The sequence below is a fragment of the Strix aluco genome, chromosome 4, assembly GCF_031877795.1.
Source record: "Strix aluco isolate bStrAlu1 chromosome 4, bStrAlu1.hap1, whole genome shotgun sequence".
NCBI lineage: Eukaryota > Metazoa > Chordata > Aves > Strigiformes > Strigidae > Strix > Strix aluco.
The window spans coordinates 102882142-102909698 of NC_133934.1; the positions used below are offsets into that span (position 1 = coordinate 102882142).

The following is a 27557-nucleotide window of genomic DNA, read 5'->3' on the forward strand; positions in this document are numbered from 1 at the left end:
TAATAGCAAACAAAGTTTTAATAGGTCAAGAGCAGAGTTGTGTTAAAACATAAGACATTTCAGTTTGCCCTTTGACAAATAGCTCATATTTCAAGCCCGGGTCTCTGAAGCTGATCACTGAATGATAATTATTGGTTAAATCTTTTATGGACAAATCCTTAATTGCTTTTGATCATTTGCAGCCTTAAAGATTTTTTTTCTTAAAAGACAAGTTAAAGCTTAGTGTTTATGTGGTGTACATAAAATGTGTAAATTATCCAAGGGGAAACAAATAAAGGACCAAGATGGACTCTTGCCCCCCAGATGCAGTGGCAAAGCTCTAGTGACCTCATTAGAAACAGAATTTCACCTCAGACCATTAACATTTTTGGCAAATACTACAGTATAAATCTGCGAGTTAACATTTGAAAACACTTTTTTAAACAAATGAATTTCAATTTAGTTTGCAATTAAAATCTGTTGTTAGACTAACAGATTTTTTTTGTCACTCTTCCATTTTGTTTAATGTAATCCAGGATATGAGTCATATTTGCTTCTTGTTTCTATATGTGAAGCAAATACTGTAGCTGCTGTTTCTGTCATAGCACATCTGCTCTGCTGAAAACTGCAAAATGATAGATAAACACATGGACAGGAAAAGAAATAGATGAATAACATTTTGTAATTATTTTTTCAGTGAACAGTAATCATCACCAAATGTCTTTGCAGTTCAAAGGCTATTTTTGTTAAGCGGACATACATGGAGCTTCCATGCAAGCTATTGTAACTTTTTGGTATTTTTATTTTAAGTACTGAGAACTATGTTTTCCCCCAACTGGCACTTTCAGGACTGCAGAGTAAAAGCAATATTGTGTTCATCAGCTGTCCCATAACAAAGGAAAAAATTGTTCAGTGAAGATAATTATTATACTTTGCCTTTTCTGGAAAGTTCAACAGTGGAATACATCTTCCTTAGAGCATAATTAATAACAATTTGTGATGCTTTTATGCACAGATGCAATTCAGAGTATCTGTTCGCTATATAAAATGTAAAAAAATAAGCTGATGTCACTTACAGGATATGTATCTAGCATCCCAGTGGACATAAATCAATAATTGAGCCATAGATAAATAAATTAGATGTGACAATATGAAGGGAAAAGAAACGAGAAGAAAATCCACAAAAATAATCTTACAAAGCTTGTCTTAGATTTTCATCAGAAACTAAGCAAAATAATCTGAGAAGGGCAGAAATCAAGTCATCAGGCAAATTCTTTTACTTTACTTTTATCTGACAATGTAATACAGCACATGACACTAAAAATAATAATGTGTTGTCTACAGACAGGATGGTAATGCTATGCCTTTTATTCAGAATTATCCAACTCCAGCAGCCTTTTTGGTAGCTTCTTCGTATACTTGGAGCTGTTCTAATCACACGGGCCGGTGCAATGTTCATCCCTTCCTCTCCCCAAACTGTTCTTCTCTTCCAAATGCAGGGAAGCCAGGAGAGCTTCTTAAATGGCAGCTCTGTTGTCTGCACAAAACCAGTGTCCAAGTCTCTATATGCTGCTGTGCAGTTGTTAGATATAAACTCTTGGGAATACATGCCTTACACAAGCTTAGAGGGGGAGATGTTTGGGCAACTCTTGGCACTCCGAGGTGCTCTAGCAGACCCGAGGAATCTGTATATAGGTTGTGGTTAGCAGAATGCTTTTTCTATAGACTTTTTCTTTCGTAAGAGTGTATGTGACTGATGACTTCTAGTGGCTGGCCTGCAGATGACATCGGTCCTGGTACTACTGCCCCCAACAGAGATTCTCCAGTGGCTCAAGTGTGAGGCAATATGTGGCACTGGAGCAGAAGGACCTGAGCATCCCCTTTACACAATCCTCTACTAATCCGTGGAGATACATGGGGCTTGTCGTTGGGACAGGGAAATTACACAAACAGGCTAAACTTTGAAAATGGCAGAGTAGAATTGTGCACTACGCATTCAGCAATTATGTGGTACAAAGCACACGAGGGAAAAAAATATCAGCAAATTGCTTTGTTTCTCTTGCTCCTCTTGCACCCCTCTGCCTCTGTGCCTTAGGATAATACAATATATTCCTCAAACCCCTGCCCCTGTTGCCATGATGCATGTCATAAGGGTTTCTGCCCTGGTTTTGGCTTTTGTTGCTTCATGGTGCTATCCCTGTATGACCTAAATTTTCTTGTGCTCAATCCAAAGATCTTTGGCATTATGGAAGCTTTGTGAAAAGGCCCATCATCATTCATACAGTTCAACATAAACATAAAGAGCTGTATAATGAAATACGCCTGTAAAGGAACCTTTTAAGACAGATTGGTTTATTAGAATTACATTATTATGAATCTATTTCTATGCATTAGGAAAGGGGACTACACTGGCAAAAAAAATGTAATGTGTGCCTCAAGTCATAACTCCTAAGTTCTTTTTAATGTCCTAAATAAGTGACCTAATTTTCAGAAATGGTGAGAACCAATTAATCTTTCACGTGATTTCCATGACAGCTTCCACGTGCAATTTTAAAGCTGACTTGCAGGATCAGGTCCTGCTATTGTCAAATGAGGTGCATTAAGGAAGCTGTGTATTCCTCTGAACTGCTCAGCTGTGAACTGTCAGAGTCAAATAAAACTGGGCAAGACAGAATACGATTCCTACACACACAAAAAAAAGAAAACTGTGCCAGTGAAATTTAGATCAGCAGAATACAGTTTGCCGTGTTAGAATTCAGTCACAAATCAGCTCCAGAAATACTGCTCTAGCAAAGAAAAAAGCCACATGCTGTTCGTAACAATAAGTGGTTAGGGCTTCACTTATACACTTCCCCTGAAAGAAATGGTCTTCTAATTAAACAGTTGTTCACAGAAATCACATCCCAAGAACTGAAGGAAAAGAAATGGAAAACTCATGATATTTTAGTACTATGAACTGAAATACAGTTTAACACAAAACTAGATTTTTCTTCAGTTCAGCCTGCTGTTTACAGTAAAAGAAAATTACATATTAACATAGAGCTGTGAATCCAGTTTTAAATTTTTCTGATGTCAAAAGGCATACTCTTCAGATGAGCCTTGTTAAATATCTAGCTCCCTCTTCAGCCCCTTCCTTTACTTACAAATCTGATTATGGTACCTGTGGTTGTGTCACTGTATCTAGGACTTGATTCTTATGTGCTAATTCTAACTTTTTAATCTTTTGACCACAAAACTGATTCATTGGCTATAAAAGCAAATCAAGCATAAAGCAAGTCAAAACTTGGAACATGTCTTATCTGCGCAGTTCTCAAGTTTACTTACTGGGTTCGTGGTTTACTCAGCAGCTTTGTTCTGCAAGAATCCTCCTTGCTTTTACCTTTCCCCTTTTTCTTCAGGGACTACATTGTATGGACTGAATTTACTGGTGATTTTTCTGCAAGGAAGACAGAGACTATATACCAAATGCTTGTCATTCTTTGCATGAGTCTGTGCTGAGGTTATTCATCAAAAGCCTATGTCTACTGTCTTTCTGATACCATGGTTTTCAACTCCAGACTGTAGACAAGCAGCTGTTCTTTCTCCTCAGAATATTTTAGTGGTGTTTAATTGCTTGCTACTGTAAATAGTTGTTGTGTAGACTAACTGTTGCATTTCATTTTCACTTTTGTCAAACCAGAATTGCATTCAGGCACCCACATGTTGTAGTACATTAAATCCCAACACTGGAGGCATGCAGACTTCAGGAAGGGGTACTTTATTTTGTAGGTTGCTCTAAGAGAGGACATAAAAGTAATACCTCCCAGACCGTAGGAACTGGTATGTGGCTTGACATAAAAGAGTCAAAATGGAAGGTGAGAGCAAACTCCACTTCTAAAGCTCTCTTGTAGTAACAGTCCATTGCAACTCTTTTTTAACTTAGCATGTGACTCAGCTGCTCATTAAAGTCAGACCATTTAGGCAAGGTTAGGCTTCCTCTGAGAAGAAGAGGGTCCTATACTTCCATTCTCACATAGTGCTGCAGCTTCTCTTTGGCTCCTCACGTTTGAAGTCTGGGACAGGGAGCCGAAAGCCAGTAGAAGCATTACCCCAGGAATGTGAATGGTACAGTGCTGCAGCAAAAGCCAGGGAACATTGACATGGCTAAAGCCTCTTAATCTTCCTTGATATATGCATGCCTAAGCATATCTTGCTTCCCAAGTCACTTGTGCAGGTGTGAATTGGGGCTGTGCATCCATTTTGACATTGTGGTATACAAGCATGGACAAAGATAATCATTGTATTCAGGCTGAGTTCTGCTGTTTGTCATTTATTAATGTTGTGGCATTTATGCCATAAACTCTTTCTAACTTGTGAAATCTGTTTTGGGAGACCCCCACGAGCAATGTAGTCCAAGGATGTTTGCTGTATCTGTTTTGATATTTGTGTAAACATCAGTATGCTCATCATAGATGGTCCTATATAAATTAATCAGCAGTATTACTAATGTCAGTTTTTATGAACGCACATCTCTATGTTGTGTAGATATCAGCTGATCCATTTGCATGAGTCACTTACCTTCTAACAAGGAAACTTTATGGTTCATGATTTTGCATCAGAAGTTAATCATTGTCTCATGGCTCCATTAGTGTTCAATAAAATGGACCTTCCTGGAGAACATTCAGTGAGTGTAGATGGATGTGACACTTAAGGCACTCAAAGTATAGCTAACAAAGGAAAAACAAATGAGCATTGCTTACATGTTCAGCATTACCTTTTGGAGGTCTACAGAGATTTTGATCTCTGCACTAATCTTATGTTAGTGACTGTCATATTACATTAGCAAATTTAATCTTTGTTAATGTGATAGAAAGTTGCTAATACAACGAGACTCATTATATTAACAACTTTTGCATCATGTTAGCAAAAGCAAAATTTGCCAACAGAATGCAAAAATTACCAATATGATGAGGTAATCATTATCATTATTCCAACACCTGATTATATTAAGCAGCTACTAACACTTCTTATATGAAAATACTATTTGCACTGTAGTGGGATTTTCTAGGTGAATTTGGGGTGCCTAAATAGGAAAATACACACTTTCTTTAACAAAAGCTCTTTAGAGATATGGGTTTTCTTTTGTATTGCGATATAAATATCACTTAATCAGAGTCATTCTGAAGTTAAATGTCTTGACATAGAAAACTTTTTTCCCATAGAACAGTGAACCATATAATGAGCTATGTCATGACTAAACCAGTAAGAGAGTGTAAAGAGAATGTGGATCACTGTTGGTCTTATATCACTTTTTGGCTTTGAAAAGTACTTTCACATTATGAGTCATATTTTGCAGTATATAGGAACTTACTTATGCAATATTTAATTAAGACATGTTCATTTCACTGTTACAGTTTGTATTTTTTGTAGCAAGACACACATGTATTTGCATGTAAGATTTATAGTCTTCCCAGATTACCTTATAACTATCCAATAAAAATGCACCAGGATTAAATTAAAATTATTATAATAATATTTTTAATATACAGAATATAATCTGACAGCAAAACTTTGATTACAATATATAATACGCTACATCTCTGATATAATGTCTTTGAAAACGGTCTGATTATTATTCTCTATAAAGCTTTCATTCTTATACAAACTATGTAATAACAATCTTTTAACTTTAAAGATTATCTGTAAAGATTGAGGAAATGGACTTCATCATAGAGTCTTCATGAACAATCCCATAATGGTAATGGGTAAGCTTTGCAAGTGGCTTTCTGTCATGTAAGTAGTAGAGTGGGGAAAACATAGAGAACGTTTTGAATATATAAGGTACAAGCAGCAAAGGCAGCCATCTTAGGCCAGCTGGAGGATGGAGTTTCTCAGTTATTGAGAGATGCTGCACTTAATGTTAAGTCCATTCAAGGACCTGTAATGACTTCAACTGAAAGTACTTGAATTTTTCAATACTCAAAGAGAACCACTGGCAAGACATTCACCACAGATCTCCTTAGTTTCAGAATTTACTCCTACCTTAATACAAATAAGCTTTATGTTACTGCTTTTAACTTCTTCAGAAAGTGCATCTGAATGTTCCAGTTGAAAGCCAGCAAATGAAGGGAAGAGAAGGTCAAGGAGTTGTTTATTCCTTCTGGAGAGACTCCACTTTTTTTCTGTGCTACTGATTACTTAGAAACCAGTGGAGAATTTTAAACCTGGTGGTGGATGAGTAAACAAGAGAAGCATCTCATGCCACAGATCTTTATATGGAAGATAAATTTCTTAGGAACACAGGAATTCATATAATATATGAGTGAACATTGTCTATCTAGCCCACTAGCTTGTCTTTTAGAGTATCTGGTTCCAAATATTTCCAAATCACATGTAAAATCTACAGAATAGTAACTGTACCATGTAAGTTGAAGCATGACACTTCATATCTCATGAAAATTTTATTATACATGGTGTAGCACGGTTATTCTTATTAACCTCGTAGATATTTAGTTCTTCTTTTGAAGTTCTTTTATATATATACTGATTGCAAATTGCATAGATTAGATGTTGTGGGGGAAAAAATATTTAGTTTTATCATTTTGTCTTTATCAGCTCAAAATGTGTTTTCCCTTCAATTTATTGGAAATCTTGTGCTTGTATTATCATCTTTGTATCATTCATTATTTTATGTACCTTTTGCACATCACTTCTTATTTATCTGCTCTCAAAGCTAAATATTTATAATCTCATTAATCTCTCTTCAGATGTCCTTCTACTAGAGTTTTTCAGTTTCCATTATTCTCTTTTTTAATAGCAGACGACCAAAACTGAACACAATACTCAGTGTAAAGCTTAGACTATAAATTTACATAATGGCATTGTATATTTTCTTTATTAATTTTAGGTTCATTTTTATGGTGTTCTAACATCTCATTTAAGTTTTTAGTCATAACAGTCTCCATACAAAGCAGATGTTTTCACTAAGATATTTCCATTTCCTTTTATTGCCTAGTTATAGTTATTTAAAACTCCTCAATATACAGTAGTTTCTTTGAAAGTATGCTACATCTTGCACTTGTGAGCATGAAATTTCATCTCTTGCTCTGTTGTTCAGTTGTCTGCTCTGATTGCTATTTAGGTCCCTCTCATCTTCCTCCTGATCTTCGTTTGACATAGTAGCTGCATTTTCAAGTCTTTCTACACTGACACTCACTATTCAAGTAAAACATATAGCAGATAGAAAGTCTGCAGATGATTTCCACTGATTTGCTTAGTTTAGGTGTGCATTTAGCATGAACAGGTAAAATGTTGTAACTGTCCTGTAGGAAAAGACTAATAACCCAGATAGGCCAAAACTGAAGACAGATTCCTAAACCTCATTCTTTCCTTCTTTTTCCCAATACTGCATCTGAGGTAGAACACAGGTAACTTCTGTGAAGAGAGAAATTGTCTTTTATTTGTTCATAAGGATATGCTGTCCTATAAATTGTAATGTGAATGGAAATGTCCTAAATATCAGACAATAGAAGAACATACAATGCTGTAAAAGGAGATAAAAACTAGAAGAGAAGAAAAAATGTAACCTGCTGGAAGTTGGTATCAGAGAGGGAAAGCAGGCATTTGTGTAAACCATGAATCCAGGTACAATTCCTGGTTTTAAGGCACAAAGTGAAAAATGTCAATGTAAAAGTATTTTATATACATCTGTAAACAGAAAAAAATATGTAAAGATGGATATATTTATATAGGGACATAAAGTCAAAGGTCAGATCCAGTTTTGCTTAAAATTTACCAGTATTATGGTATGTTTCTCTCTAATTCCATTTCTTTAGTATAAGTCTGTATTTTTTATTGTCTTGGCACTCTAGTAAAGCAACTAACCTTGTTAAAGTATGCAATATTTTTATCTATTGGAAGGAATGCATATGAATATGCTTTTCAGATTTCAAATTGAAATCATCTGCAGTGGTACTCTTCAAGGACAGAAGGGTTAGCTGGCACACAGGTGGGAGAAGAGTTTCTCATTAGGGAAGGTTTGTTACATGGTAACGTATAATTAAGGTAATGGTCACAGCTTGTGTGACAGCAAACACTCTGGCAGTTGTTTGATTGCTGTCTGGGTCAGGAGATCAGCTCTTTCTACAAGATGTATCCACATTAGTGTGTTAGTGAACAGGTTAGAAAGCAAATTACAGCTGCCTTTCTTAGGCATATTACTGTCGAGGCTCATTGTTTTGGTTTTTTACTGTACATCAGCAGTAATATGGCTTCTGAAGACTTCATGTGACAGGTTAGGCATTTTATCCTTTGAGTAAACAGTAATCATGGTGTGAAGAAAGTGGGGCATTGGAGATTTTTCCCATTCTTTGAGAATTCCATTCTTCCTTTTTAGTTTGCTCCAAGGGCTCTTTGGGGATACATATATTAAGCCCTTTAAATAGTTCATAATAAATCTTTGTCTCAGGCTGATTCTGACAGTTTTTTAAAGAGTCTTTTAAGAGAGAATCCTCAATCATTTGTTAATCCATGGGGTGATCTTTAGACTTGGAGGAAAAAGAAACAGTGCAAGCTCCAGGGTTGTGAAAATACAATGTAGAAAAATTTTAACTGAGAAAAATTCAGGAAATACTGTACCATGGAAATTTTGCCAATCATACCGTGTTCTGCCTGTGTCTAAATGATCACTCTCCATCTTAAGCAGTTTGCAAACACTGGAGATAGAAAAATGGGCTAACAAAAAAGGATGAGCAATTATTATTGATGATCTTATTCCTATTATTTTGTTTTTTTGCTTTATTTTGCTCAAAACTTGAATTGAAGGGTCATTAGGGGGAAAAGAAGTCATTGTTCCCATTGTTAAAATAAAGCAAAAACCAGAATTCCTTCTGTTAAGTATTTACCATTCAAGCCTTGTGATAAATCTGCCAAAATACCTGCACCGTGGACTGATTTTTAAAATGCTGTTTCCTGTGTAATATGACAGATTCTGATTGTGTCTGTCAAAAACCTTCTTAACTCCACAATGCAAAATAAATAAATAAAGGGGAAAAAATATAATAAAAGTAAGATGTCCGGTTCATTTGACATTTGTTTCACAAAATAATTTGAGTTGTTTCCTAGGAATAATGCATGGCTGCAGCCCACTGGAACTACTGTTAGTTATTTGTTTTCAGCAGGCTCAGGTCTGTAATTTTTGGAAATACCCGTTCTCAACTCTCTTTGAATTTCAATAGTATAGTGCTTGTCATCATTTTAGGCTTTTTTGTAAATTCTGCATAAGCAAAGAAATCTATAAATGCTAACTTATCTCTGTAAGAACTCTCTCAGTGTATCTTAGGAATATTGTTGCCCTATTTTAATTTAATATGCTACCCTGAGGAGGAAATACTGTAACAAGAAAGCGGTACTAATAAGGTACAAAGCTATAGAAAAACCTGGATAGTTGGGCTTCTTACCCCTTCTGCAGCCAGGAACATGAGTGTTGGAGGTGAAGGCTGCTGCTGGAAGTGTTACCAACCAAGCAGTACATCCCAATAGCATCAGCTCCCTGCCACTCCAGCTGTTCTAGCAAGTTCCACAGCAGCAGCAGGATTAGCAGCCTGCCTGGTTCTGCCTAGCCTTGACCGGGTCATGCAGTTTCTGTATGACAGATGAGAGGGAACAGTTGCACAGTGAATCTTGTGATGATGGAAATGTTAATAGCATTCTGAAATAAATTTGGATGCAGAGTGCTAAGGACATAAGTATTTTCATGTTTAAGTAATAGTTACATTCACGGGATTTTTTTATAGTGTTACTTGTTTGGGGCAAGGGATGGGAAAGTCTATATTGCTTTATTTTTTCCATTATTCTTTTTCTTTAAAAATAACAGTGTTAGTCACACTGGTTTTTGACATGGATAAGTAGATTCTATCTGAGTATATGAAATTATATGTTTTCTGACATTTTAAAAGTGTTGCTTCACTGTTTTCTGAACTGTGAAGCTGTGCAGCTAGAAAAAGTAGTTCCTAGGGTACATTAGACCAGGACTTTCTGCACATCCTGCAAAATCTGCAGCGTTTCCCTTTATCCCCCAAAGAATCTATATATTGTCATGATGCTTAGCACTGTACTTCTTGCCACTGTCCAGTAATGAAGTTATCTGTGAGCCAAACATTAAACCCTATGGGGAAAACATTCTTCTCACCAATTACATTCATTTTCCCTCGACAACATGGAGCTTTTAACTCCTCATTTTTTTATTATTTAGCCATTCTAAATTAGTTAAAAAGTTGTTTTGTAAAGAAAATTATTTCTTGCCTTCCATACTTCAAAATATTTATAAAATACCAGTTTACATTTGACACACCAATACACATCCAGATAAGGTTCAAACTTGGAAAAGGGAACAGCTTGGTAGGGCCCCCATCACTGAAATCCAAAGAACAGAATGGAAACCTGTTTGCAGTTTTAAGTAGCTGTTCACTGTTAGCAAAGATGTACCCAGATACTTACCATGTTTGGAAAAAATAAGAGGTCAAATAATGCCCCAATCTTACCACCCTTTTTTTGCCATTTTCAGCATGTGAACATGAAGTGGTAGGTCAGATGGTCCTCTGTGTTTATCGCTGCTAAACCAGTAAGCGTTCGCCATTAGTAATGATCAGTCTGTGTTTGTACATGTATGCTTGCTTGGTTTAAACATATGCCCGGTAGCTACGTACTTTTCTAGAAAGGTTATTCAGCAAGGTTACACAATTTGTGCAAAGTGATTTTTTGGCAGGATTCTATACACATTGATATAGCAATCCAGTAGATACTAGCAACCAGTTACTGCCCCTTGGTTAGGCTGCATGGAAGATTCATGTATATAAAATAGTGTATTAAAGTAAACTTACAAAAGCAAAGAGCAATCATTGCAAATGTAATTTTTTCTTCCTCTTTGGGATTCTAATTTTAAAAGCATTAAAGAAGACAGCTGCTCATGCTGTGATATGCGCTAAACAGCCTGAAGGATGGAAAAAAATATATTTGTAGCTCATAATAACTATTGACCTTTCTGATATACAATGTTCTCTGTGTTAGCTATTCTGTTCTATCAACAGTGAAGATTGAACATGACTTTTTAATAGAAAACATGGGGTTTCAAGCTGCTTTCACAAAGGTGTTTATGTATTGTTATTTTGTATTGTAGTACAAAGACTAAGTCCTGATGCCCTTTGTCTGACATCATGTTTGTCATAAAAAAACCCCACTGTTACTGACTGTTTTATATGAGGAATTGGCTCATAACCATTTTATAGTCGTGATAAAAGCATTGCTCCACTAGATCCAGAACACAGGTATTGAAAATAGAATCCCCCAAATATCCCAGCAGCACAAAAGGTATTTTCTGAAGAAATAGATTCCTCAAGTGGCTATATTTACAGGGGTATTCCACTAAGATTTAAAACACTCACTTTTTGCATTCATACTGTTTGTTCCTTGGCATACGCAGGCTGCTGCATAATAGCTTTTGCTGGATGTCATGTGTTCTTAAAGACTATCTTTATGATACTCCGTTTTTTCTCTTGAACTTTCCTACTGCTTAGTTGCTGAGTACAGAAACATCTACTAGCTGCAGCTTGACTTTGACACTTGTGTATGTTTCCCTGGAGTGGGATCATCCACACATCAACTGAGCAGCATGAGGTAACTCTGCTGCTCTTCTTTCCCTCAGGGAAAAGCTACGCCAAAAAGCACCTCCCATTTGGCATATGAAAATCTGGAAAGCAACCTCTTTATTGTGCTTTTTTAAGCCCAAGCAGGCTGGCAATGTTAGGCAACATCAGAAGGGACTTTTTAATGTTTGTTGGGGGAGGGGTTTATGCCATGTGCTGGGAAGGAACTTTAGTAGGCCATTATTGGCAGCTCTGAACCACAGTTATTTTCACAGCTATGCTCTGGAGTGTCAGTTAATGATTCACAAGTTACTAGGCAAGAGCAGAAAACTAGCAGGAGAGAAAAAATACCCTCAGTTGATCCTTCTAGGGCATGAAAGATGGGGAACAGCATCAGCATTTAATGGCAGTTTTGTGCTGAAACAAAATGCTCAAAATTGTTCATAAGAAGTTGCTCAGTAAGGATAATGATCATTTAAGTTGTGGAAACCAGACACATCTCAAAGGAGATTTAGTGTCTAGTCCTGTATTCCTCACAGGCCCATGAAGTTTTTACCCTCAAAACTAGTCAGGGTCCTTCCTTTTCCTTTGCTCTTTCCTCATTTCCCAGTTTTTTTTCTCCATACCCATTCCCTAACAGGATAGATGTGCTATTACTTATGATCCTGTACTCTTCTAACATCAGGACCTTCCCTAGCCATTGAATGTGTTCTGTTTCAAATTTTACTAAAATTGCTGCAATGCAAGTAAACAGTAAGGAAATGATACCACAGTGCTAATTTTCTTGGGGACTGTCACTGAACTTTGAAAATTTATGAGTATTGCTGACCTCACATGAAACCAAGCCAACAGCTCAGGTCAGATTATTTATTCCGTTGCTTAAAATAAATTAACTTTAAGTATAAAAATGTAGAAGGAAGTTTGAGCTTCATATGCAGTATGGTTTAGGTACCACTCCACTCACTGGACCATAACAGCTCTTTGCGAGTTGTTCTGGTCTATTGGATGAATGTGGATATATTTGCGAGTGTTTAGATAATGGATTGAAGCCCAGTAGACTGTAACATTTCCAAAGGCTTTTTCAGAGTTAAAGTTTCCTACCATGATTAGTTCTGTTAATAGCAAATCTTTACTATGTTGTTTTCAAACAGGCAGAAAAAGCTCTATATATTTCATAGATCACTGACCTACCAAAATTTGTTGTAAAATCTGTCTTTCAACATTATAGGAGTAACAAAAATCTTATTCATAGCTTCACCCTGGCCACACTTTATTTATAGCTCTATCCTGGCACCTAACTCATTCTATATTTTACCAGATATATAAAGAATTTTGTGGGATAAAGTTTACATGGGAAGTAAATTGCGTATGTTGGGAATTAATAGCTTGATAAGACATGTTCCTAGACTAGGAGAAGAAGAAGAAGAAATAGAAGGAGATGTAGAAGAAGAAGAATGGAAACTTTGAGAGGCATTCAATAAAGTAGTACTTCTTAGTCCAATAAAGAGTAGTTCAGATTACTTTGGTTCTGCAAGGGTAATAGAACATTCAAAAATTTCTCTGTTTAATAATAGGGAAAGCCTGTGAATGAGTTTGTACTTTAGTTTGTTCTGCATAACTACAGCCAGCACATGGGCCTAGTCTGGATTGAAAAATAAGCAGGGTAAACTAATTATTTGTAACACTACAGGATAACTTTTCAAAACATGGCTTATTTGTCTGCAAGTGCAGTCTCTTCTGTGCCCAAAAATATAGTGTGCACGTAGTAGCGTTTGCACTTGTAAAAGCTGCAAACTGAGCATTAACAGTCACAGACAAATACAGTTTGCACATTAAAGTTGTGTTGTTGGTATATGTATGGTAGTTATGTGAAACTATAACTTATTTTGCCAGTAATTGCATGCACAGTCTTGCTTATCCATTGACAAAACAGCATTAAGTTCCTTTAGAGAATTCTGGCTTACTTTTGTCTGTGGTTAATGTTAAGTCTGGTGTATTTTGGGGAATAACACAAGCACATTTCAAAGTCTGGTGTAACCACATAAACAAGACTGAATGTTGGCATGTGCAACCTGCAAACAAAGCTCTAAGCAACAGGCCACACAGAATGCTAAAAATTATAAAATAATAATCAGGAACTTGATCCAAGTCTTTTCATAGTATTCCTACTTACTTAAATGGGATCAGGCTCTAGTGGCTTAAGTTTCCCAAAGATAGGGAACTTGTGCTACTTGATGTGGATCTTCTGGAGGTCGTGTTTGAAACTGCCATTCCTGTACACTTCTCAGACACTGTGGGGTAGCTCACAAGAATGCTGTAGACCTATATGTGGGCAACTGAATTAAGCCTTTGGTCACTTAGAATTACACCTTGAAATGAAGGAACTGTTCTTAAAGCATTTCTAATAGTTTGTCCCATTAAATTTTATATAGTTAAGCATCAGGAGTCAATTTTTAACAAATCAAAAAGTCAGGGTTAGCTATGCAAATTAAAAATATTAACTACACTGTATTGTGGCCAAACTGTTCAAGTCAACAGATCCCTGTATAATATCCAAATTCTTGTAAATCCACAGTGTATAATGCGGATCAGGTATTAAACATGGTCTCATACTTTTCTGCCTGTTGCATCTAAATTCACTCCTAATTCACCGACGACTTTTGCCTGAACGCATGTACTTTTATCACATTAAAAAGATATGCTGTATATATCTCAGTTAGTCTTGTTCTCCCAGTTTCAAACTTCTATGCTCAACAGTGTGCACCATCACATGTGGACCATAGCCCAGTAATTACAGATTTTGATTATAAAACCAATCATATCTCTATATGTAAATATAGATATAATTTTTAAATATTATTTTAAAATATGAAGTAAATATATATGTAAGGCTTCAATGTCAGATTAATTGTAAAAAATTAAGTGTTTTATATAATGACAACCTATCAGAAACAATCTGAGATGCCAGCCCGTCTTATCAATTGTTAGATCTGGAAAATTTAGAGGAGTGAGAAAGAAAAAAAACAACTAAACAAAACCATTAAAAGAACCAGCTTTCAACAGAAGTCTGATAGGATTTAAAGTTTTTATGCCTTTGAATTTCTAATAGGCTTATAGGTCATGAAAAGTGAATTGTCTTCATCTTGGAGGTAGAATGACAAGAAATAACAGTTTGTTATCTTGTCTGAAAATATTACCTAGCAATAAATTCTTTAGAGGAAGTCATCCTTCTTTCCATTTCTTTTGGAAGAACTGCCCTGAGCCTTCCCCTTTTCAGTAAGGCCTTGGCCAGAACCCAGCGTTATTCCCTTTGTGTAAATGAAAGAAGGGAAATAAGTCACCAGAAGCCTGGGACCCAATTCTTAACTTCTTCAGCTTTTCAGTAAATAACAAACCAGAAACTTTAAGAGTCTTACCAAGTTAGATACAAGTACCATGAATTTCAGCCCCAAATCTGGTTATTCAGGAATTCAAGTTCCTGTTTAGAACTGGGACAGCTTAGAGCAAAAAATATTATTCCTGCAGCTCCTTTTAGAAATAGTATTGCCTTGGAAGGATGGACTAGCCTCTTTTTTGCCACCCACAATGTTAACTAAATAGTTCAGATAGTCCTTTATTTTGCAAGATGCTGAGCACGCTAGTGAGACCAAGAGACCACCTATAGAAATTGCTAGCTCTGTGCTTATCAGTTGGTCTCCAGGCAGGCTGCTCATGTGCATAAATATGCATAAGTGGTTCAACTGAATAGTCCAAGAATCTTCAGCACCTTCCTAGACCAAGCTTTAGCTTCCAGTACTTGCCCATGTTCAGCCTGCAATCAGACTGAACCCACTTCATTTAAAACCATGCATTTGCACAAGTGCTAAGTATAACTTCATAGTAACTTGCACTTAAAATTATCTTAACTTGAAGCTTTTGAATTGTATTTGCTGGGCTAGTAGTTAGAAAAATCTGCCTTTTAGCTTATAAAATGATCAAATTTGATTTGTAAACTACTGAGAATGACCTTGGCAACAGCGCTTTTTTGTGAGTCACTTTTCTGATTAAAAACACACTTTAAGAGGCAATAATATGAGAAAAAATAGGACAGTTAACTACTCAAGGTTAAATTTTCCTAGAAAGTCTTTTAATGCCTGGTTACAGGCAATAAACTGCACAGAAGAAATAGAAACATTTACAAAGATGCATCTAGTCCAACTGAAAATGATAGATTTATATTACCTAATTGTTCATCTGAACATAATGCTTCTCAGTTGTCTATGCAAAGAATTATAAGACTTTAAGAAAATGTGGGAAGAGGTTTACAAGTGTAGAAGATAACGTGAGACCTCCCTTACAATTTTGTATGTAGTTTTGGTTTTTTAAGAGCTGTATAGTTAGTGTTTGAGAATGTCTCTTAAAAGCTGTACAGGCAGCTGTTTTCAAGGAAGAGAAATGAAAGCCAGGTGAAAACTTCCTGAAATGCTACCAAATCAAGAATTTCCTGTATGTTAAACCATAAGCCTTTTTTCCACCAACCCCCTCAAACCCCTTGATATTTGTAGCTTCTGGTCCGTCTAAGAATGCATGCAATGGCATGCAAAAATGCATTTTTCTCCTCTCAATTATTTTTAATGCATGTGAGGAAAAAAACCCAGAAGACGGTGAATATTTATTCAGGCTGCTTTGGCAGCATTTTGTTATTTAAGACATAAATCAAATTTGGAACTTCTTTTTTCCTGTGGGACAAATTTTTTATCTGAATTTGAATGTGCTTGTGAATCAGTCATAGGGATAGTACTTGTGCTATTGCTCTGTAATAGCAATTATTTGCTTTGTTTCACACTCGTTTGCTCTATAGCATTAAGGTAGTCAGACTGCACACAGATGCACAGTACATCTGCAGATCACTGCAGGATCAGAGCCATGGACCCCAGTCCTCCAAACAGTTATGTGCGTGTTTATCTACCAGTACACATTCCACTAACATCAGAAGAACTCTTCCAGCATGTGAAGTTAAATGGTGCATGACTGGTTTGTGGAGTCTGGGCCCAAGATTATTCCCAAGGCAAAGTCCATTGAAGTATCAGAGCTACAAAGCTTGTTCACAAAGAAATGCTTAGAAGGAGATAACTGAATAATTTTGTGAATTGGCTACTAGTTCATGCTATCTTCGCGTTTGGCTCCATGGCTCTTAGTTAACATTTTAACATTTATGATACTTTCATACAGGTATAGTGGATTGCAGCTTCCTGCCCTTTGAAATGGACAACACATTCCTTGTGTCCAGAAATCTCATCCTGCGTTAGCAGTTTTGGAAGTGGAAAGAGAAGAGGTTTATTCCTTTAGTAGTATCTGCCAAAGATATTTAAGGACACACAAAGGCGAGTGCTTTCCCAACAGAGTACACAGTCATCTGTTTTGCAAAGACAATCTAGACTTACTTTTTATACTTCTAAGCCTGACAGTGTATAGTGTTTCGTTCACACGCAGTGAGCATTGACTTTTATCATATTATTAGCATTCTAAATTCACAGTTTCAGAGGTTTATAACTCAACAGTAAGTTTAGACTCAGTAAATTCAGCCCAGGAGCACTATTTTTCAGCGTAAAAGATATCTTTTGTTAGTATAGTATCAAGCCAAGCGGACCTTGCTTATTTCAGGCCTTTTTAAAGGTCTTAGATTACAAATTAAAAAAAAAAAAATTGCCACAGAGTTTCATTCTGATGTTCCTCAGATTGCTAGCCTCCTTTGACATAATTTGGAAAAAAATTTAAAAGGCTGAGTGATAGGCATTTAAAATCAATTCCTGAGAACTCATAATGGACCATATTTGGTATATTCCTGTGTAAATCTCACTGACGTCGATGGATGTGTTCTGCACACATCCTATTTTTTAAATCCTGCATGCGCAATCACTGTTAGGATTGTTACGGTATCTACCGTGGATGGGTGCAACTCTGAATGCAGATTTGTACTATCAGCTGTAATGGTTGTCTCCTGAGAGAAATTCAGAAAGCTGTTCATAAGCTGTTCTGGACTTTTAGGTAACTAATCCCATCTCACACATACACTCTCAAGTACTTTTTGTTAAAGAAAATCAAACACTTCAGAATACATATTTATATGGCAGCCACTGTTCCAGTCTGTTGGAAAAATTATACACATTTTACAACATTCACTTACAGAGATGTATAGGTTTGTACATATTATAGTAACAGCAAAATAATGTTAAGCTTATGATATAAGGTGATATGGGCTCAGAAAATGTCAATGCCAAGTACACTGTACTATAGGTCAGATGTTTTCCTTTCTTTCATAAAACTGAGTATGAAAGAGAAATTTTAATTTCAATTGCTTGGGAATGGTACATATGTATTACAGCCAGATCATTTTTTGAGTGTGAGATATTGTGTGTTTAATTAACATTACTTCTGTGTGTTTAGGTAATTACCATTAGAACACATGAGGACATATTGTACTTATTGCCTGTGCTGGACTACAACAGCTACACTTGTTAAGCTGATTTTAGCATTTCTTCACACAGCAGGAAGCACCCATGCTGTGGCTTCTTAATGTACTCTTTAACTACTGCACTGTAGAGTACTGTACAATAAAAATAATAATTAATTATGATCCTCATCTTACCAGTACTGCTACTATCCTGGTGACCCTGGTTGCTGTTTTAGGGTTCCACTATCCTGTACCCTGAATCACATATCTTTCCTTTCAGAGTTTTATTTCTTAGATGATATTGCTGAACAGAGCTGAATTTTTTGAGGACAGGTTTGCTGCATGGATTGTGATGGCTTCACATTCATTCAGGTCTCCAAGGACCAGCACCAATAAATGTGAAAGAGACAACAGCAGAATGGCATACTTTACCATTTCCACCAGGATGAAAAAAAAAATACTCTAAATTAAGTCTAACCTTAAATGTATAATCTGTCCTTGGGAGGAAAAAAAAAAAAAATGGATATAGCATCTTCAAGCTCTTGGCATCCCTACGAGAAAAAATTGGTTCTAAGGGTCTCTGATCTTGTGTTTTAGTAAAATAGAACTGCACGGCTGACTGACAGTTCTGATCTAAAGCATTTACGTTTAAGTTTTGATCTCTCTGCTTTTGATTAAAACTAATGAGCTCATTTAATTCAAAATGGGAATCTCTGATAAGAGAAATAAGGTTGATGTGATTGGATTAGAGGGGCAAATTAAACTCTTAGAGCAGAAGTTTGTGCTTATATAGTGTATTAAAAAGCTGTTGGCGTATTATGGCGTGTTAGATGATGAGAAAAATTTCATAGTAATTCATATTTAATCAGAAGAAATGAAAGTACTAAATATAACATGGCTCTGCTTTTCCCTCGAGTGATAAAGAGCTGTACATTTAAAATGACATCGAATTCATACTCTCTAAAACAAAAAAATCTTAAGAGAAACACTAAAGAAAGGGGCACTGTTGTCAGTTATTTCATCACAATAGAGCTGAAATGTCACAAACACAAGACAACGTGACCACATTAAATCAAGGGCAATTCGATATAATCCTTAGCTCAGAAACAAGTTTTTGCATTTCTGTTGACTGCATAACAAATGCTTTTTAAATACTTGAATACTTTCTACTAGTAATTTGATCGGTTCTCCAAAACAATAGCAGAATAATTTCAGGATAACTTTTTTATTCAGTGATAATTACTCGCTGAAACTGAAAGTTAATTAATCTCCAATAATGCTTGCTTTTTTTAAAACTGCTCCAGAATTTTCTCATGAAAAACATTTTGGGGAGAGGTTGGAGAGAGCAGTAATAAAGATCATATGAAGACTATCTCAGTGCTGATTAGGGTTGTACCTACTATTTTATCATGGTTTATACTGAGTATTTATTTGCTATTTCAAGTGGTTGCAGTTGAGGGAGTGAGAAGCACAGGTGAGAGCTATAGTTTCAAGCAGGAAATATCTCTTCAGTTGGCCTACAAAGATATTTCATTAGTGACTAATTAGTCACCAATAATTGACAATGATGATGATGACAATAATATGTGTCATTTACTTGAGCATTTTTGCCTTCAGGCTGTTCAGTGCTTTATTGATAAGAATTAACCCTCAGTAATAGGGAAACCAAGGCACTCAAAACCAGCAATGACTCACCCTAGGTATCACTGCAAGTGAGAAGTGAAGACTAGGGAATAAAAGCCTACAGAATTTGCAACTTATTTCAGCAGACAGAATTGCTATCTCAGTGAGACTTTGCCTTTCACAAAATACTGAAGAACTCCCCAGTTTTTAAAACAATGTAATACCCTAACAAAGTAACTCCAGTCATAACAAAATTGTGCAAGAAAGAGTTAACAAGGCAAATCTCTGTTAAAAATTCTATGGGAAAAATAACTTGAAAATAAGATTTACTGAGTATACATATATTTTACAATTTTTTTTTTTTTGCTAAGTAAACGTTTCTAAACGAGGTAAATTGATTACAACACTCTTAGCATCCATCAGTCATTTATTTTTAGAGAGTTCAAGGATTGCACCTGAAAAATAGCTTAGAGGGGATGTATAAAATCTAAATTATGTGTATATGTATTTTTTCTATTCCCTAGTTGAATCTACAAGCCCCAGTTTACTAACCACTGACAACACTCTAGAGCGCTCTTTTTTCATCCGAATGAAATCTACACTGACCAAGCGAGGAGTGCACATCAAATCGTCAGGATACAAGGTAAGGGTTGCACTGTAACATGAAATATTGATATCTTTAAATTATGTTCATTCATGTTCCAGGGACACATTAATAGACAGAGAAAGGAGCTATTTCACATTTGCATATGTCTCATTTCTTTTGTTAATCATTATTATGATATTTCCAGCCTGAGGTTTGGCTTTGGTACTACACCTCCATTAAATTGATCATTATTATAATAAACATTGATGATAACAGCATGATAGCCTTCAAAAGAGCAACACTTCCAGAGTAAAGGTATATTTTACCAAAGAAGGTGAGTCAGAGTAACATCAGTTTTTTCATAGTGGAAAATTACTGCTCATTTTGTTAGACTGTTAGTCGTCTTTGGGTTATGTCTTTCCCAGAGAGGTAGGATTTCTTCATGCAGACAGTATGCTAGAGCTATTTAATTTCACTGCCATTCTGGCTGAAGGAAACAACAAGCCACAACGAGTACTTTTCCACCATTTTTCTCTCATTGTCTGTCTGAGGGGCATCTGCTGCTGGGGTTCATATTTGCTGGATTTCAGACTCTTTTAAGATATGAAAGTCTCTTGTTCCTTATCAGCAGTAATCTCATTTTTCTTCAGTCATATATTGCTCATAGTGCCTGTAGCTATCAGTGGCTTTACAATATACTAAAACTAGAAGGAATAGCACATTTTTAACACTGTCAACTTGTGGAATGAAACATGTCATCCATTAAGTATTATACAAGATAAAATAGTCGTGCAAGAAGGTAAGTCTGAGAATGCGTCTATATTAATAGAAGTTGCTTGTCAATGTTCATTTAAAAACTTTCATAAGCATTTTTTTCAGTTTTCAGAAGAAGATTTAGAGGAGCTTTGAAGTAAAATTCCCTGACTTACTTTTCCCCAAAAATTCTCTGTGAATATAGTATTGAGGTAGTCTACCTGAGCAGTAAAAATCAGGTAGAAACATCTTCTTTGCAAGGAAATGACTGAGAGTCCTTCTGTTGGATGGTTTCTGGGTCAAGATGATTAAAGTAATTGCTAATGGAAGTTTAGGTGCAAATCAGTGGTTTCTTAATGAACCACAAGATCTCATCTGCGTACTGCTTAATCGTCAACACCTGAAAGAATGCACTCAGTACTTGTTCATGCTGGCCAGTTTATAAGTCTCAGAAGGTATCAAGACCAGAAAGTGTACTGGTAGTCTCAAGAGGAGGAAGCCGAATGAATGAATGGGCAGGTCATTGAAGTTATACTCATTTTCATGATGAGGCATGGTGCATCCAGGCTAGGTCAAAGTTAGATTGGTAGAGAACCTGCTTTGCTGGATATTTTTGCTGCAATAGTAATGGGGAAAAAATAGATAATTCATCTGTGGATTTTGTAGTCTGACATTTTTTGCCAGATATAGGTGAGAACAAAAGGAAGACATGTGAGTGACTTTGTTGTTCTCTCTTATTGGACTCCTGACAATCTTATGTTAGTTCAGCACCAGAATAGGAGATATCTAGAATGGCCTGGCTTTACAAGGTGGCTTTTTTACTCATTACAATACAGTTTTTGAATGTCAAGTAGACCCTTTACTCAAAAGAAAGACACAGTAATGTCTATTGTATAAATACATTTTCATTTCTCTTAGACCTGCTAATGCCTTATGGAAACACAGAGAACCATAACTGAGATGTCACAGGTAGAGCAGAATGAATTTTGAAAGAGCAGATATCATTTTTAGCCAGCTTTTCCTAGACACAAAGAATGGATAAAGAGTATGATAGTCAACAAAACTGTCTGTAAATAAAACATTTGGGTTTTTTCCAAATTTTTCCATGAAGCATCAGCAAGTCAGCATGAGTAGAATTGCACACAGTGTGCAAGTCCCAGGCAGGTGCAAATATAGAAGTGTAGTTCCTCTGCTTTTTGACATTTTCAAGGATTTTATAACTGACAGTGTTTGGCTGAATTCAGCTGTGTCCAGCCATATGAATTGTACTTTGACAGTTTTTCAGAAACATGGTTATTGGCACTCTGTGTTCTATGGAAGGAGAATTATCCACAGCCTCAGTTAGCCCCAGAAATATTGTGTATTTATTTCAGAAGAGTTGGATCACGTGAATGTCTTTTTAACCAAGCGTTAAGAACTGCTTTGTTTAAACGTCGTTCTCTGTGTATTAGACAAGCATAATAAAACCCAACTGCTATAGTGAATGTCACTCGCACTTTTAGGAGTGTTACCAATTTATTCATTGATATCTAAAAGTCCAGTGCCAGAACAAACTTAAGGCTTCTTGAATTTGTTCAGGTATATATTTTATTAAAATTAAGAAAGATCTGTAAGCCTTATGGATGTACAGCTATACGAAATTATCAAAGGGAAGAATAGTTACATGATATTGTCAAAGGTCATGGGAAGAGCTGGCTAAGTTCTGCATCAGAGATCCCTGGAAGACTTCCAGCACTTACTCAGAAAACACTATGCCAGATGGGGTCATGTGCAGTAGAGTTCCTGTGGGAGATCGTGGCAGAGCAGGCTGATTCAGGAGCCACTGTCTCACACCTTCAGAGTACAACAGAGCACTGAATTTTCCCTCTGCAAAAAGCAAGAGCTTCTGGCTAACAGCTTCCCTTGAGTTCTTGTGTCATTGTGGGTAGGTAACCCTCTGGAGTCACCATACAAACATTCATCAGGAGCAGTGTGCTGGGAAGTCTGTATCTTATGTGAGTCAGGTTTTAGCTCTGTCAAAAGTATTTAGCTTCCTGTGGATTCAATCCTCCAGCAGTGACAAAATGTTTCATCTCTGTGAAATGGTGGTGTCTTGTTTCAAACTCTTACTGAGGTCAGAGCCACATCTCCATTTTTTCCTTGCTTTGAGGACTGCTGATGAATGTTTTCTTTAGATAGCAAATGATGGAGGTGGTCCATGAGATGCTTAGCCAGTTTCAGAATGAGTGATCCCTGCCTCAGGAAAATCACATAAAATTGAAAACAGTCAGAGAATGAGATTGATTAATCATTCAGGTTGATTTAGTCAGGGCTAATTTTCTGTCAAAAGAAATGTTGGAACAAAAGTCACACTGATAGACTTACACATATGTACACATATCCCCCTCAAAGGGACCCTCTTCTAGACTGTTCTGACATGAGATGAACCTTGTTTATAGTCCCTTCCTGGACTGACTTAATTAGTCCTGAATTATATGTAAAGATGGAGGTAATGGCCTTTTTTCCATTAATTATATTACCTTAGAAGTCTGAAATGGGAAAGTGGTTACACGATTAATCCTCCCTTTCCTTCCCTTTCATTGTTCCTCAGCGCCCTTCTTGAATTGGATTTTCCCATTCTTAATATTCTTAGGTTTAGAGCTTGTAGGAAAAGCGTTTGCATACAGTGCTAGAGAGCTATTCAGTTTTCAGTGAGTAAATCTATAATCTTAAAAAAAAAAAGTCACATAAAATGTAGTCAGCTGATAAAACACATTGAAAACAAATAAAACCAAAAAAAATGATAATTCCATTCACTGCAAAACTCGGAATGTATTACCGTTACAGCTGTTGTCTGAGATACATGATGCAGAGACTTACTGTATTTCTCAGCTGAAAAAGGTCACATCTTCCTTTTTTCAATTTTTTCATCAGTAAAAGATAGTTTTGTATGTAATTTGGATTTTTGTTGTCTCCATTTTATCTCCTTTTCCATTTGTTTTCCTCCATTTGAAGGTCACAATTCTGTCCACTTAAGTTATCCCACCTTCAATGTTTCTATTGTCTGACTTACTCAGGCATGTGTTAAAGCTAATTTTAATTGAAAACTACTTTGTTCAAGTCCAGTGATACATTTCTTACTCCCTTGTAGTATCCTATTATTGGTTTGTCACATTTACTTTCATGTCAGATTATGCTAGGATTTTCTTTGTTCAAACCTTTAAGGGCTTGATACTGGTCCCTTGAACAAAGCATAATTAATGGGATGAAGTAGTCAAAGCATTAAACATCATCAGAGACAGTGGTTGACAGTAGTTTCCAGTTCATCAGCTCATCAGATGTGTTAGTATATATCCATACATATTGCTCTACTGTTTTATGGAGTAGCCCTCTCATGATAAGCGATTACAGAGTTGGATAAGCCAACATGAGGAGATTCCCTTTTACTATCAGTGTGGCAATCTCTGAATTTGGTATAACCAACGTGTGTTGCCCCATCTCGCAAGAAGCTGGCAATCAACCTTCTTGGTCATCCGTCAGCAGAGTTAAGGGCATGTTAAAAATCCTTCATGCTGTACCTTCCTACTTGGAGTGGTATTTCTTGTCTGCTGTGCTACCTAGATGCCTGCTTTGGCCCATTCAGTGCCAACAAGAAACAGTCTCCATGTCATTAAAACATCAAAGTCATTGAGATCACAAGGCTACTGCAGACTCTTCAGTAACTGGAAGTAAATATATGAGCTATCATTCACTGAGCAAAATCTTACAACCTTAGACTTTTGAGCCTGTATTATTGAGAAAAGAAATATTTACTAGGCCTTGGTGTCTTTGAAAAGTGCCTTGGGATTATGGAAAAGCACATACATATTCTTTGGAGATGAATGAAATGGACTTTGTTTCAGCTATTTGTATATGACTTTCAGGAGTTCTAAAGTCCTTTAATATGGCACAGAAGTGTTAGCACTGGATAGAAGCGTACACCCTGTATTGCTGCTTTACATTATCCCAGCTCTTATCAATGCCAAGAGCAGGTATTTACACATGTTTTTCTCTCTGGTGTTCTTCACGTGCAAGAGAACTGTGGAAAGTAAGCAAGCTTAAACTGACAAAATTGCAATGAAGGAAACAAATTTGCCTTCATTATTTATTAAATCACAGGGGACTGTTAAACCAAACAGCATGATCTGAAGTACTAGTGGACATACCGCATAAAAATAAGTAAATTGCTGTATAAAAAATTTGGTTTAGCAATTTTCATTTAGAAATGTTGATGCTTTGTTGTACAGCTAATGTCTTCATGGAGGATTCAGATTTGGTTAGCTATGCCTCATACATTAGTTGCTGTATATCAAAATATTTTAAATAATATTTAAAATTCCATAAAAGTGTTTTTACAAATCAGTCTTTGCAGTCTACATGAATTCATCTTTTTGTTTAGTGCAATAGTATCTTTCTACCAACTTGTTTAAAATGAAACATTTTCTGAGTCTGTGCTCTCAGATTTTGCACTTAAAATCATAAAGTTAAAATTCTTTGAATGTGGATTTTGAAGATGGAAATCTAAATTTCTTGTTGAAATTTTGTCCATCACAGTTCTATTATCAGCTTTTCTCACACTATTCCTGCCTTTATTCACAGTTTAAAACTAATATTTTTTATTATTTCTTTTTTTAGAGGAACTTGAAGAGTTGTAAATCTGAGATTTGTAAATCTCAGTTGTGCACTTGAAGTAAGTGCAGTTTTTGACAGAATTTAGATTTGTTAATCCAAGAGGGCAAGAGAGACAAAAACTCTGTTAGAGAGACAAAGTTATACCATTGCATTTGCTTTGTGATACCATTCTCTTGATTCAGTCCAAAATTGAAATTATTCTTTCCCATCTATGTGATTCACCTGGAATTCAGAAACAAGATGTCCCTATTTCAAAATCACTTTAAGGACTCAATATATCATGGGCTGGTTAAGAACACAGCAGAAAACTACCTTCCATTTCAGGGGAACAGGAAGGAGTAAGAGAAGGCAGCTGTTTTTTTGCATAATAGTCTAATGATTAGTACGTTTCTCGGATGTGGGCTATGTTAGAGTCAGATTTAATTCCCTCCTCAGCGTGAGGGAACTTACATATCCCACTTTCCAGCTTGGCCTAAATTCATTTCTCCTATTCTAGTATTTTCCCCCTTGAAATTTTTTCTGTCAAGCATTTTACTCTGTCCCGGAAAGGTATCTTGACCTTTCTCTGTACGAAGAAAGAAAACTGCAGAATTTAGTATTTCATCACATGGCCACTGCCACACCTCCTTAATTGAGTGAAGAAGGAATAAGAAACCAACATCAGGAAGCATTATGTGAAGAGTTTTCTAAATGTCAGCACATGCATTCCCCAGACTTTTCAGCACTGGAAAGACTTAAAGGTAATTTGTCAGAGAGAAGGAACTGATCGAGAATTCACCCATGTAAATCGATGACCTTTTAGTCAAAAGGAAGTCTCTTAGCTAGTAAAGATGCAACATTACTTATAAAAGAACAAAATACTAATGGGCCAATCTGACTCTTATGAAGTATCTACTTGTAGATATAAAGATACGGTTCAAGAAAAGATGGTCTGCAACAGGATTAAGAAGACTAGAGTTCATTTTATGCCTTGCTATAGAGCTGTGAGATTCTATTAGGAGATCTGTCTGGAAAAGCTTGGTTCACACACAGCATCTAAATACATTAACCATTTTTTTTAAAGTTAGCAGCTACTAACTCCACCTCAAAAAAAAAAAAAACATTTTTAGGGCTGAGCATCTCTTAAATGGGATTCATAGCACAGTTGTACCATCTGGATACATGAATATATGTTAGGCATTCATTACTGCAGTAGCACTAATGAAACTAACCAGTTAGTATTATATAAAAGGCCTTTTTAATAGCAGTCTTCTTTAAAAGAAAGATTCAAGCTTTGATCATTCCTTATGATGACTGCAGCTGTAGTATTCCTGACACCTGTATCAGGATGTGTTTCTCCTCAAATATTATCTTAAATGTTCATATGGCTTCAGAGTTGTGATTTTGTTGCAGTGTGTTCCAAACTGTGTAGATGGGAAGTCACAAACTGAATTCTGAAAGGGAAGAAAACATAAAATTGAGCAAACACAAATTATTTTCTGAGAGATGTTCTATTTTTATAAACGCTGTTATCAAAGAATAAGTGATATAAAAAGATAATATTATCACTGAATTAGAAGCAATTGCCTTTGATTCTGATCTTTAGGCAGTATAATTCTAAAGCTACCTTTCTTAAAAGTCAGTGGATATAACACTGAAAGAAAACTATGAGATCGGGGATTACACTGATACATAATAAAATATTCAAAATGAATATCATAAATATTCAAAATGGATTTCAGCTCCAAGCCAAATCTGTATTCTTTCAAGAACCAATTTTATTGAGTCAGAGAGATACAAAATGTTTGTTGCACTTTTATAAGTAACACTAATTATCTAGATGTGTGAACTAATAGTACACTGTGAGACCCATTGCAGTGTTAATAAACAGAGATCAGTGAGTGGGATGAGAACAATGAGATCTCACCAGAGT

The 27557-nt window shown here is 36.0% G+C and overlaps 1 protein-coding gene across 2 annotated transcripts in view; it reads left to right on the forward strand.

The window, feature by feature from the left end:
- NPAS3 (neuronal PAS domain protein 3) overlaps positions 1-27557 on the forward strand; it is a 622845-nt gene that overhangs the window by 541241 nt on the left and 54047 nt on the right. For both annotated transcript variants that reach the window (XM_074824597.1, XM_074824598.1), the window contains exon 6: positions 20181-20299. In XM_074824597.1, the coding sequence (XP_074680698.1) occupies positions 20181-20299 (119 nt within the window). The remainder of the gene's footprint in view (positions 1-20180; positions 20300-27557) is intronic.